Source organism: Ursus maritimus, unplaced genomic scaffold, assembly GCF_017311325.1.
Source record: "Ursus maritimus isolate PB19 unplaced genomic scaffold, ASM1731132v1 scaffold_33, whole genome shotgun sequence".
Lineage (NCBI taxonomy): Eukaryota > Metazoa > Chordata > Mammalia > Carnivora > Ursidae > Ursus > Ursus maritimus.
Genome location: NW_024425897.1, coordinates 6,937,826 through 6,950,503, shown reverse-complemented (window position 1 = coordinate 6,950,503; position 12,678 = coordinate 6,937,826). Strand labels below are relative to the sequence as shown.

The following is a 12,678-nucleotide window of genomic DNA, read 5'->3' as shown; positions in this document are numbered from 1 at the left end:
CAAGTGTGTCTTCAGCTCATGCAAAATGGTTGACTGGCCAATCAAATCCAAATATGACACTGGTACTGTAAAGATCCGATAAAATGGGAGCAATTCATTCATCAGATTCTAATGCGTGAGTTTTCTCTACTTGTTAAATACGACCCTAGAAATCATGATTCTCTTGAGCTTAGTTTGAACAGACCCACGGCCAGGGAGGCGTCTGGAGTTAAGCTGAACAGACGACGTGCTGACTTGAGCAGAGGGACGGGAACATCTCTGGCTGGTTTGGAGCTCTAGAAAGAGGTACTTTTGAAGGCCACGTGGGATGGAAGGCGTTTTAACTCATCCTATAGGGACTGCCTTCTTGGGGACGGAGGGACTGCCCCCAGCTCTCTTGACTTGCTCCCTGGCTTTGGCATTGACCCATGAGTTCCGTGAAGGTCTATGGGATCGAGTTGGGGGGTGGGCGCCAAATGGCTTTGTGGCTGGAACATCTTGGGATTCTTATGTGTCACCCACGCCACATGCAGCCATTAGATTTTTAATTTTTTTTTTCAATCAGCTGTTTATCTCCTCATTCCTGCTGTGGTGGCTTTGCTCACCTTTCCCCTGTGCTCTCAGAGATTATAACAGACATGAACCTCTTCCATCCCCAGAAGGACTCACCTCCTTCTGGGATTTCATTAATTTGGGTATTTTTGTATCCCATATTTCTGATGGTTTTTTTTTTTTTTTGAGCAATGCTTATTTTAGCTTAACCAGCTTGTTCTCACTGTTAGGGTGGAAACAACGATCCTTTGCACCTTTACGGTGTTTTTTTGTTTTTAATTTCCCTTCTTATTTTTTCATATTTAGTTATTTAGTTCTTTTGGAAAGGGTGGGGGAGGGAGGGGCCGAGGGAGAGAGAGAGAATCCCAAGGGAGTGGAGCCTGATGCCGGGCTCGATCTCAAAACCCTGAGACCATGACCTGAACTGAAATCAAGAGTCTGATGCTCAACCGATGGAACCCCCCACCCCCCGGGCGCCTCCTGCATCCTTACAGTGTAACTGGAAGGTAAACATTGCGATAGCTGATTTTTGAATGACTACGTAGGATTCTGACCCACTCGTGGGAGTTTGTCATCACCAGGCTCTAGAGAGACCTTGGAACATGTTTCTTCCTGATGTCTCATAACCAACCCACTCACAAAACATCGTTGACTCTTCCATTCCTTCTTTGGTGCTCAGTATTCTGGGGTGTTTCAGGTCAGAGGAAAGAAAGCTGATAGATAGAACCCTCTTCTTTCTCTTAGTCCTCACCCCTTGATCCTCTCTCCATCACTAGAGAGCAGGTTGAACTGGAAGATGCAGGGACAGCCGTGGTGGACTCACATTCTGGTCAGAATGTCTTCTTTTGGCTCTGTTGGTCTATTTCCCACCAGAGTCTTTCTACTTTGGAAAAAAGAAACGTGGAAGCCGCTTTGGAACTGAGGAATGGGTAGAGGCTGGAGGGGTTTTGAGTTGCATGCTAGAGAGAGCCTACATGGCCTGAATAAAATGGGATTTAAAATATGGACGGTCGATATCATTCTGATGAGGTCTCAGGCAGACATGAGCAACACGTTCTTGGATCCTTGTGTCAAAGTGGCACAGAACTTGACCGAACCGTGTTCTAGCATTTTATAGAAGGTAGAACTTGGGAGCAATGAGATAGATCTTTGGCTGCGGAGATTTCAAAGCAGAGCATTGGAGGAGCGGCTTGATTCCTCCTGGCGTCTTACGGTAAAAATGCAAAAGGAGAAAGATGGGTGGAAGAAGGATTGCTAAGCAAACGGGAGCGGGAATTTGAAGACTGGGCGAATTCTCAGCCTTATCCACACTGCACAAAATGAGAAAGCTTGATCTGAAGAGAACAGTAAGGATGCGGCGGCACCACCGGGCTGATGAAGAGATCATGCGTGAGATTCATGAATTACCCAGGCGTCTCCGCGGGAGCCAGGAATATAGACGGGATGATACCAAACGGGACAGAGAGGATGGGACGGAGTGAAGGAGGGGCTGCGGCATTTCTCGGATCCTACGGGATCTGACCACACATCAGCTCAGCTGTGGAAGTACTGTTCTTCAGGGAGAGGGAAGAAGGATCCTGGAGGTAATTCAAAGGTCATCACAGCTGTCACTCCCACCATCTGTCCAGGGACAAGGCTGTTTCCCCCTTGGTTTCAAAGGCTGGGGCTGTGTCTCTGGTTTCTGCCAGAATGACCCCACCCAGTGCCTCAGGGGTGAGGCCGCCCTTGAAGAGAGCCAAGTGGATGGGGCTGCTCTCCCCACTCCCCCAGAGCCTTGGGGGTGACGCTGTCACTGCCCTGGGCCTACAAGGCAGAGCACTGAATGACAGAGGATTATTCTCGAGCCCTAAAATCTAACGGAATTTGCCTTGCTAGGTTTTGGATTTACTTGGAATCCATCACCCCTTTCTTCCTTCTGAATTCTCCTTTTTGGAAGGGGAACATCCGTTCTATGCTTGTCCCATCATTGTGTGGAAGGTGATAATTTGTTTAGTTTCATACCTTCACAGCTAGAGGGGACTTTGCCTTGGGGTGACCCATACCTGATTTCAATATTTATTATTTTTTTTCAAGATTTATTTATTTATTTAAGAGAGAGAGAGTGCAAGCAGGGGGAGGGACAGAGGGAGAGAATTCCAAGCAGACTCCCCACTGAGAGTGGAGCCTGAAGACGAGCTTGTTCCCACGACCCTGAGATCATGACCTCAGCCGAAACCAAGAGTCGGACACTTAACCGACTGAGCCACCCAGGCGCCCCTGAAGGATATTTAGATGAGACTTTGGACTTCTGATTTTACACCTGATGCTGGAATCAGTTAAGACTTTGGGGGTGTTGGGATGGAATGAATCTTCTGCATAGAAGAAGGACATGAATTTTGGGGGGCCAGGGAGTGGAATGCTATGGGCTGAATTGTGTCCCACCCCCAATTCATACGTTGGAGTCCTAATCCCCAATGTGACTGTGTTTGGAGTCTGGGCCTTAAGTGGTAATTAAGGGTAAATGAACTCATAAGAGTGGAGCCGGAACCCCGTAGGAGCGTGGCCTTGTAAGAAGAGCGAGGAGGGAGAAGGCCATCCACCGGCTAGGAGGAGAACTTTCACCGGAAACTGAATGGTCAGCCCCCTGATCTTGGACTTCCAGCCTCCAAAACTTCGAGAAAGTTGTTTAAGCCTCCCGTCTCTGTCACGGTAGCTCGAGCTGGGGGGAGGACAGCAGTTGGTCTGATGATGGCAGCTGTCCTGCCTTGTTCCGAACATTCCCCCGATGTTCCCAGAACCATTCCCAAGCTGGCAGCCTGTCTTGTCAATCGAAGTGTCAGCAGGTGTTACTCCAACCCACTCCCCGGACATCAGAAACCCCCTCCCCCTTGATGCCATCCTGGAGTGTCTTTGCAACAGATGACCCCATAGCTTTGCCTCTTTTTCATTTGTTTTATTAGCGTCAATATATACAAAGTGGAAAATGACTTCACTTCATTATTCTAGCTTAGAAAGTTTGTTTTGCTTTTTATTCTGTTTGGGGAGAAAATGAAAATGAAAACGTCCCAGGAGAAAGCCTACCTTTGAGGGTGCTGGACAACTCCATAATACCTGACCTCGCATGACCATCTCCTCCCCCCCGGTAACTTTCAAGGTCATAGGAAAGTCAAACCCTTTGGACTTACCCCCAAAGAAAGGTCATGTTTGCCTGAGTCTCACGCTCAGCCTAAATCTACCCATATATTTGCCAAGTCGCTTCTGCTTACACAGCCGTCCTAATTACGTCGCTGTTTTGCTTTCTGCTGGGCAGTTTGGCAGTTTGCAAAGCTATCAGCCTGAGGTACCGTAGGCTTTCCAGGGAGCTGGCTTCAAAAGATCATCTTTAAAGCATGTCTATGGAACTAAGTAAGGATGGCCCTCAAGTTGCGGCCAGCATACTTATGTTGGCTAAATAATTCTACTCCTCCCCACCCCCCACCCCCCAAAAAGCAAAAAGACGAGCTCCAGGCTAAAGATGATTGAGTGTGTGCATTTTTAAAGCACAGGGCGTTAGCTGACAGATACAGCTTATATGAATTAGCATGTAATACACACCATCACATGCGTTCTTTGAAGCTCGAAATCTCTGTAAACGTATTTCCCCACTGTTTTAAAAACAAAGAGTGGCTTGTAGGAAGGTTCCGTTGGTTCTTGAGTTGCTCAAGATTGTATCCTGTTCAAAAATATTTAATCCCAAGGGGTTTTGACATTGATCTTATAAAAACAGACACGTATGAGCTGAAATGAGATGCCCGGTACATTTTTGGCACTAATATTATGTTTTTACCTTTACATATTACAAATACACATTCAGATATTCTAAAAAGAAAAACAGACACCAACCTGTCTTTTCAATCACACTGTACATTGCCAAGCTCACACAATCCACCTTTAGGGGAAAATAAACTTTTAAAACATGGTCATAGGTGCTGTACTACTAAGACGAAACTAAGACATCGGTATCCTGAAAAAAAAAAAAATCAACACCTTTTTCTATTCCTCCAACAGCCAATAAGGATTCTTGGGCTGTGGTCTGGCCACTTTGAGGGAACAGGGTTAGAATAAAGATTTCATATTTTGTCAGTCTCGACAAAAGGCAAATGTTTAGTTTGCACGTAACCATAGTATGGTCTAAAATTAAATATCATTAATAGAGTTCTTCCTTCCAGATGACCCAGGGTTAGGGTTAGAATAAGCATCAAATAGAAACAAAAGCAGAGACGGGATTCTGCCTTAAAAAAAAAAAAAGGTTACATTATTTGCATTGTTGGACCTTCTCCAAATATGACATTGCTTACTAATGGTCTGGAACGATTCTCTTCTGTTTTTTGTTTTGTTTTGGGGCTTTTATTTTTTTTTCGCATAAAACGGGGTAGGTTTTGGGTGGCTGGAAAGCAGCCTTTAATTATCTCTTGTCGTGCGCCATGAATGCGTGCCTTAAAGAGCATAGAAGCAGGATTCTTTTCTGGCAGAAGGAAAGTATTGGCCCTCGGCTCCCCCAGGTTTGAAGCCCAAGCTTCTGGGCAGGAGAAGGCGATGTGTGTGTCAAAGCCTACTGCCCTCCCCTGCCCCAGAGCTGCCTAGACGAGCTACCAAAATACGGACTCCCAGCCATCCTCCCGACAGCATGGCAGCCAGAAAGGTCTTTTCTTGTTGGAAAGCAGCCGATAGAAAACAATTCTAGCGAGCGTGGGAGGGCACCCAAATGGGCTCCCAAGCACCGAGCCTGCGCCTCTCTGAGCCACTGACCCTCACTAGGGAGGTGAGGGCCCCAGGGAGACAAATCTCCCTCGCACGTGCTATTCTTTCCTTGTACCCTCAACCCCTGCCTTTTCTTTACACCTGCGTTTAGAGAAGAATCTTCCTGATGGCCACACACTCACCAGTCCCACTGGGTTGGAGCAAAAGACCCCTGATAAAATCTGAGGATACACCTGTGATTCATGAGGTGTTATGACTTCTTTCTGGCCTGAAACCCCTCCTTCTGTCCTCCCGGGGTGATGACGAGGATTCCGCTGTGGCTTTAAACCCCCTGATCCTATTCCTCTGGTTCTCCACGGTCATGGCACACAGGCCAGTGTCCACGATCTGGGCAGAAGTTCGGAGAAGAGAAAAGCAGTTTCGTCTCGTAGGACCCTCCCTTCTGAAATACTGGATTGCAAGTATATTCCGGCCCCTTTTGGAGAAACTGTGCACGCAAGCCTCCCTTATTTTGAGGGCTCAGACGTTTCAGTACTCCAGGAAAACACACCGAGCTCATCCCAGGATTTCAGGACCTGGCACCGCCCCCCACAACAGAAACCCTTGTAACTACGTGGGTGAATCTCCCCATGGGCATCTACAGTCGCAGCTTGAGGGCGGCCCTGCTGAGCAAAGGGATCAGGTCTGGCACTTGTAGCATAAATTCCCTCCCCTTTCATTACTGGTGGAGGATCAGAGGAAAGAACGTTTTACTAACTCGATCCCCTCACTCGATGACCCCCCCCGCCCACCCCACACTCCATCTGAATTCTCAAATCTCTCATCTGCTCTGCAACATTTTCTAATTCTGTCAGCATCCAGTGAGGCCAGGGTGGCAGACGAGAGTGCTCACGGTCACACTTTTGCTGCCTTCGGAAGGATCATGGGAGGGAAGGGATGTGGCAAGACCTTCTAGAAGCTGAGAGCATTTGGAAGAGTGGACCCAGGATTTGTTTTGGAACAGACCTGTTCAAGCTAAAGTCTGACCCGAGTTAATCCATCAAGAGATACCCTTTCCAACATAATCTTGGGGCTTGGATTTGTCCTAAAAGCACCATGGGCATGGGTCCCAAATGCGTGCGATCTGACGCAGCCAGAGCATGGTCACTGCCGCTGGAGAAATCAGCTGCTTTTGTTTTGTTTTGTTTGTTTCCCTTTGCTGCCATGTTGGTCATTTTGCAGGTCGTCCGCCTGCCTTTGGAAAGGAGATTGTCACATGGATTTGGCCGCAGCTGCGACACCTCCAACCACACCTATTTCGATTTTAAATATAATAAATACAGCGAAGAAAACAGTGAGTCTTCAATAAAGAGTCTAAAGAAAAGACAGACAACGTTCTGGGGTTTCAATCAAATGCCATGTGGTCTCTGGATGAATTTCTCGAGGAGGTTGGTAGTTGAGTTCCGATCTGTGAGCTCCCTTCTCAAGCGTAGCTCTCCTTAAATGGAAACTTCATACTCCCTGGTTTCCTGCAGGGGAGAGAAGCACAGATCAGGTCAACTGTTGGGGGGTGGAGCCACGGGCAGAACGTGCCTTGAGAGCCTCCAGTCCCAGCCAAGGAGGTGAAGAATGTGGAGAGCAGAGCTGAGTCGCCCGGCCAACCACCTGCCGATCCCGGATGTGTGAGTGAGCATGGCTGAGCCAGGAAGACCGCCCAGCTGCAATTAGCTGAAAACACCAGCCCACAGACTGATGAGCAAATTAACATCACTGGCTTTGAGCAACTGAGTTTGGGGATTCTTTGTTACTCATCTTTGTCATAGTGCTCGGTAGCTGATACACTATACTAATAAGATCTAGTTTCTGAAGTGCTCTTTTTTTTTTTTTTTTAAATCAGCTTGACCTTCTTTTCAGATTTGGAAACAAGGTATATAGAACGTCAAATAACATACGACCTCTTCTTAACAGTGCATATCAGAAATGACTACAATATGTGGGCGGCCACCACTTCAATTTCTCCAATATTCGTCAAGTATGTGTAATATATTCCAGGGAGACGTCATTGTCACATGCTTTCACGGAGGTCTTCTGTTCCTGCTGGGTCAATACAGATAAGCAAGCATGTCTATGGTAGATGGGAGCGTGGTAGGAAAACTCCAAGGGGGGCCCCTGTTCCTCATGTCCTGGTGGTCACATTCTCACATGATCCCCTTTCCGTAAGTGTGGGCAGGACCTGTGATCTCTTCTAACCCATAGAATACAGAGAAGGCACTAGGATGTCTTAGTCACGCATCATCGTGCCCTGACCAAATTTTTCATGGTCCCTAAAAATGATGATTTGTTATAATCAGGATACCTATTGGCCAATTTGATTGTTTGAGGTTCAAGGGAGGCAGGATAATATAATGATTAACGGCATCAGTCGGAATTTGTAGCCTGGCTCCAGGACATGCTTTTGGCTGTGTGCAACCTTGGCCAAATCATTTTTTGGTCTCTCTGACCCTCAGTATCATCATCGATCAATCAGAGTAATGGCAGAGTGTACCACAGAGTTGCAGGGACTCGGGCAGCTTATGCATTTAAGGTGCCCGGCTTGGGGTACATATTCTTCTCTCTGTTATTACTGAGTTTTGTCTCCTTTGCAAGATTATAAGGTCATTCATGGCTGGACCATGTCTGTTTGATTCACGACTGTGTCCCTCATACCCAACACAAAGTCTGCCACCCAAAAGAGAAGAGAGACCAACTCACCCCCGTCTCATAAATGGGGTTGTCGAACTCGGTTTCCACGGTGATCTGGCTGTAGGGGTGGGAGTACATCAGGGGCAGGCGGAGGTTGGAGTAATAGCGACATCTGGAGAAGGGGCAGCAAAGGGGAGAAGGGTTACTTACAACACCAAAGGGGAACAGCTGGTTGGGGCCCCATGCCAGGCACGGGCAGCTCCACAAATGCCAAGACGTGTGGGAATGGCCTCTTGTAGTGAGAACCCAAGAAGGTGAATGCCGAAGTCATAATTGCTCTCAACTTCTAAGTGAGACTTAGACAACTTCTGAGACTGACAACTAAAGCCTCAGTACCTCCCCTTCCTGGGCATGGGGGGAGCTCAGCTGGGTTTCACCTGTAAGGTGATTCAAGCCCCTCTTTCACGCAGAGTGACAACAGCAATAATGAGCATTTACTGAGCACCTACTGTATACCGTGTTGCTTCAGAGCCACCGTCTCTGACTACCTATTTAAAAAGTGGTTCCTCTGTCACCACACCCTATCTCTTTCCTTCATTGTGCTCATCACAGTGTGTTCTAGTTTGTGTATTTCTCCTCTCCCCCTTCAACACTGCAGGCTCCACAAAAAGAGAAAAAAATAATATTCGGCAGACGCCTGCCCCAGGGCCTTGGCACATACTGTGTATGTGCTTGGAATCCTCCTCTTCCAGATATTTGCATAGATGACTCGTTATTGCTTTCAAGTCCTTACTCAAATGTCATTTCTTAGTGGGGACTCCTTTTATAAAAGCGCAATCACCACCTCTACCCCAGCTCCCTTTTGCTCCCTTTCCAGCTTTCTTTTCTCCCTGAGTTTATTACCTCCTACTGTTTGCAGTAGACCCTTGAACCACACAGGTCTGAACTGCACGGGTCCACTTATATGTGCATTTTTTGGATAAATATAGTACTGTCCTGCAAGTGTATTTTCTCTTCCTTATGATTTTCTTTTTTTTTTTAAGATTTTATTTATTTATTAGAGAGAGAGAGCACAAGTGGGGGTGAGGGGCAGAGGGAGAAGGAGAGGGAGAAGCAGGCTCCCCACTGAACCGAAGGCAGATGCTTAACTGACTGAGCCACCCAGGAACCCCCCCCCCTTGTGATTTTCTTAATAACATTTTCTTTTCTGTAGCTGACTTCATTGTAAGAATATGGCATTAGGGGCGCCTGGGTGGCTCAGTCAGTTGAGTGTTCGACTCTTGATTTTGGCTCAGGTCATGATCTCAGGGTCAGGAGATCGAGCCCCACATCAGGCTCTGCACTGGGCGTGGGACCTGCTAGGGTTTCTTTTTCTTCCTTTCCCTCTGCCCTGCTCCCAACCCCCATGCTCACACTCTCTTTCTCAAAAAAAAAAACAAAACAGTATATATTACATGTAACATACAAAACACATGTTAATCGACTGTTTATGGTATCAGTAAAGCTTCGGGTCAACAGAAGGCTATTGGTAGTTAAAGCTTCAGGGAGTCAAAAGTTACATATGCAGATTTTTGACGCACTGGGTGTCCGCGTCCCTAACCCTCCCCGCATTCTTCAAGGGTCAACTGTATTTACTTTTCTTATCTACTTTACTTGCTGTCTATTTTCCTCCCATTAGAACCTGGGCCCCACACATCAAAGATCTCCTGCTGTTTTGTCCATAGTGATGTTCCTAGAACTTGCCCCGCCCCCCAAAAACTGCCCGGCACACAGTAGGTGCTCAATAGTTGCGATTTTGAATGAATTTGTGAATATCCCAGCCGTGGCCGAATATTTTCCTTCCTGAGTGCAGGCAAGTGAGTTCTATGATCCCCAACGTGCAGGACAATGTCTGGTATGTAATAGATTGTCGACACGTGTGGGTGGAGTAAGTGAACAACTCGATGAGTGAATGATGGGATCGATGTGAGTGTCCCTGGCAATGCGCAACGTCCCTCGGCTGCTTGAGCTCAGGGGTAGCGCCTGCTTATTTGTTGCTGCATACTCAGCCCTCCTGCCTCGGACGGGGTGGGAGGCGCTCAGTCGGAGTATTTCTCCCAGAGCTGAGTTGAATCAGGTCATCTCCAAACACACGAATGCCACCAGCCCCAAGCTACAGATGGAGACCCTGTCCTCCAGGTCGCTGGTCACGGAGTGGATGGCAGTCCCCCACGCCCTACGCCCAAGTCCCCTACCTGGTGATGTAAATGTAGGCTCCTCCCAGCAGCAAGGAAATGATGAGAACTGGGATGAAGATAGCCAGTGCCATATTTCCCCCTTCCAGCGATGTCTCTGCTGCCGCTTCTGCTACTGGACACACAAGCCGGTGAAGCTCTCGGGTCTCACACCCTCAACCCGCATGGGTACCTGGCTCCCAGATGGGCACCTGCCTTCCCAGTTCTGCACTCATTCAAAGAGCTGGCATCGCAGAGCCTTAACCGTGGGACCACCATCCCCAGAGAGGAGAAGAGGCAGGGACTAGAGATAATGGGACTGGTTCTTTGCAACGGAGCCCAGACCCATCCTTGGGTGGGGTGGTCATGGGGCTACCGAGAATGACACTCTTTTAACCGCTGGTCATATCATGCCCATTTTGGGGGGGTAGGTGGCTGCAGTTGAAATCTGGTTAAAATCCAATTCAAGGAGAGACTTGGCGAAAGTCTCATATGTGCTAACTGGAAAGGCAGATTTTCCTCGACATTTCACGGGAAAGGGGGAACTCATTGCACCCAGACGGACAGGTGCTGCCAGAGCTACTCTATCCGCCCTCCAGGAGAGGGCGCTGGGCAGCTGGGTCTGTTCTCAGTACCGCCCCCCCGCCACCATGACACCCCAACCTTGAAGACCCAGTTTTGATTTCCAGAGGCCACGGTTGCGCCCTCTGGGCCTCACCTGGACCCCCACCCCCACCCCGCTACCTGGTACTCAGGTTTTCTCTGCCATTTCTCTACGGCCAGGGCCCACAGAGCTTGGCTGTACGCCAATCTATAATCCATTAACCGCCACTCTACGGAGTCTGAAAATCGATGCTAACACCCATGACAAATGCATGAGCAGAAAACATTTCGCTGGCACTCGTAATCTCTGAGCAACCCAGGCCTTTGAGACGTTCTCATGGTTCACTGGGGGCCGAAAGGCTGCAAAGGGATGGCTCAAATAGACACTAACGCCACGAAATGCCCTCTTTTCCCTGCAGAATGGCTCCTACACGCTCCTCCTCTGCACTTAGACTTGAGCCCCGGGTCTGCCTGTTGGGATTAAAACGTCATCTGTTGCAAGGGAGAGCAACTAACGACTCGTAATTCACATAGCCCCACATTCTGAGTGGATGATTTATTGTCAGAAAGCTAAGTGGCTCCAAAAATAATAATAAAAACTGCTTAATTGGTTATAACTTTTTAAAAATAAAATGGAACTATATATATAATCTATCTATCTATCTATCTATCTATCTATCTATCTATCTATATCTTATGACACCACAGCCCCGGCGAGTGGCCTGGTACCAAAGTGAATGGAGGTTATACAGAATGTAGAATGTTTTATGTATGGGAGAGGTTGCAAGGGAAGGGAACCACGAAATAAAAACCAAAACAAAATCCTGGCTAGCGTTTACCGTCCATTCCCTATCAATAGATCTCACTTGGTAATTCCTAATAGGAGGAGAATAGGAAACAAAGAGGATACAGGGACAGGTAATTTGGGGAAGAGAAAGACCGAGGGGAAAATGGACCACAGAGCACCCCCAGGCAGAGAGGGGCATGCCCAGTATGGAAGGCGAGGCATCACTGCATTTACTTCCCCCAAATAGCACCACGTGGGTGAAAAGTCCTACAGTTGGGTTGTGACTTTCTCAAGCATGTGGAACCTCAGATTTTCTTACCTCAAGAACAGAACTGGTGACAAATCCCTTTCAGGTCCCAGTTAGGACCCTAGGTTGCAAATTCAATGGTTTGTTTCTTCTACAATGTTTTATTTTGAAATCATCTTCAGCGGTGTGAAGACGGAATTTCTGCTTATTTTTGTAAGCACCTGGAGAAGGACGTGCAAGGACCTGCCCTTGTTTTCTGCTATTAGCTTGATTTATTGGGTTTTTTTTTTTCATTACGGAACTCACCTTCTAATGCGTGTTCAAAGCTGTCCTGATTAACTGAAAGGGAAATTGGAAGCGTTGGTTAATGTCGAGTGAATTCAATCTGCGTGAAATGAAGCCAAAAAATTAGGAGCAAAAGCCCGTGCCACGCTTTGCTGAAGTTAGTGCTCGGCTTTGATTTATCTTGGGCTCCTGGAACTAGTGGAAATGCCTGGACACATTCCCTTTCTGGTTTCCTGAGAGATCATGACATAGATATGAAAGAAACAAGGACACCAGTAGTCCCTGTGATTAATTACTGAATAGTCACCGTATGTCAGATACTGTGCCAAGAGCTTTCTGTATGTATTTGCTCATTTACTCCCACGACAATCTAACTAGGGGGATCCTATCATTGGATCATCAACCCCATTTTACACATGAACAAATAGAAGAGGTTCAGAGAAGTGAAGCAACTTCTCTGACCTCACACAGCTTCTGAGGGATGAAGGCAGTCTTTAAACCCAGACTGCTCCACCTTCTCCAGCCTCTGCTCTTAATTACATAGTTCCGCTCGTTTTCATTGTTCTCCATGTAGGACCAAGGCTGAGGAACAGCTCGAGATAAAGCCCCGCATCCAAAATCCAGCCAGAGCT

At 47.5% G+C, this 12,678-nt stretch overlaps 1 protein-coding gene across 1 annotated transcript in view; it reads right to left on the bottom strand.

The window, feature by feature from the left end:
• Positions 1-6,080: 6,080 nt before the first annotated feature.
• SEZ6L (seizure related 6 homolog like) overlaps positions 6,081-12,678 on the bottom strand; it is a 66,469-nt gene continuing 59,871 nt past the window's right edge. The window contains exons 14-17 of the mRNA XM_008686738.2: positions 12,068-12,100; positions 10,146-10,260; positions 7,981-8,083; positions 6,081-6,758 (exon numbers count right to left, since the gene is read on the bottom strand). Of these exons, the coding sequence (XP_008684960.1) occupies positions 6,729-6,758; positions 7,981-8,083; positions 10,146-10,260; positions 12,068-12,100 (281 nt within the window). The 3' untranslated portion in view covers positions 6,081-6,728. The remainder of the gene's footprint in view (positions 6,759-7,980; positions 8,084-10,145; positions 10,261-12,067; positions 12,101-12,678) is intronic.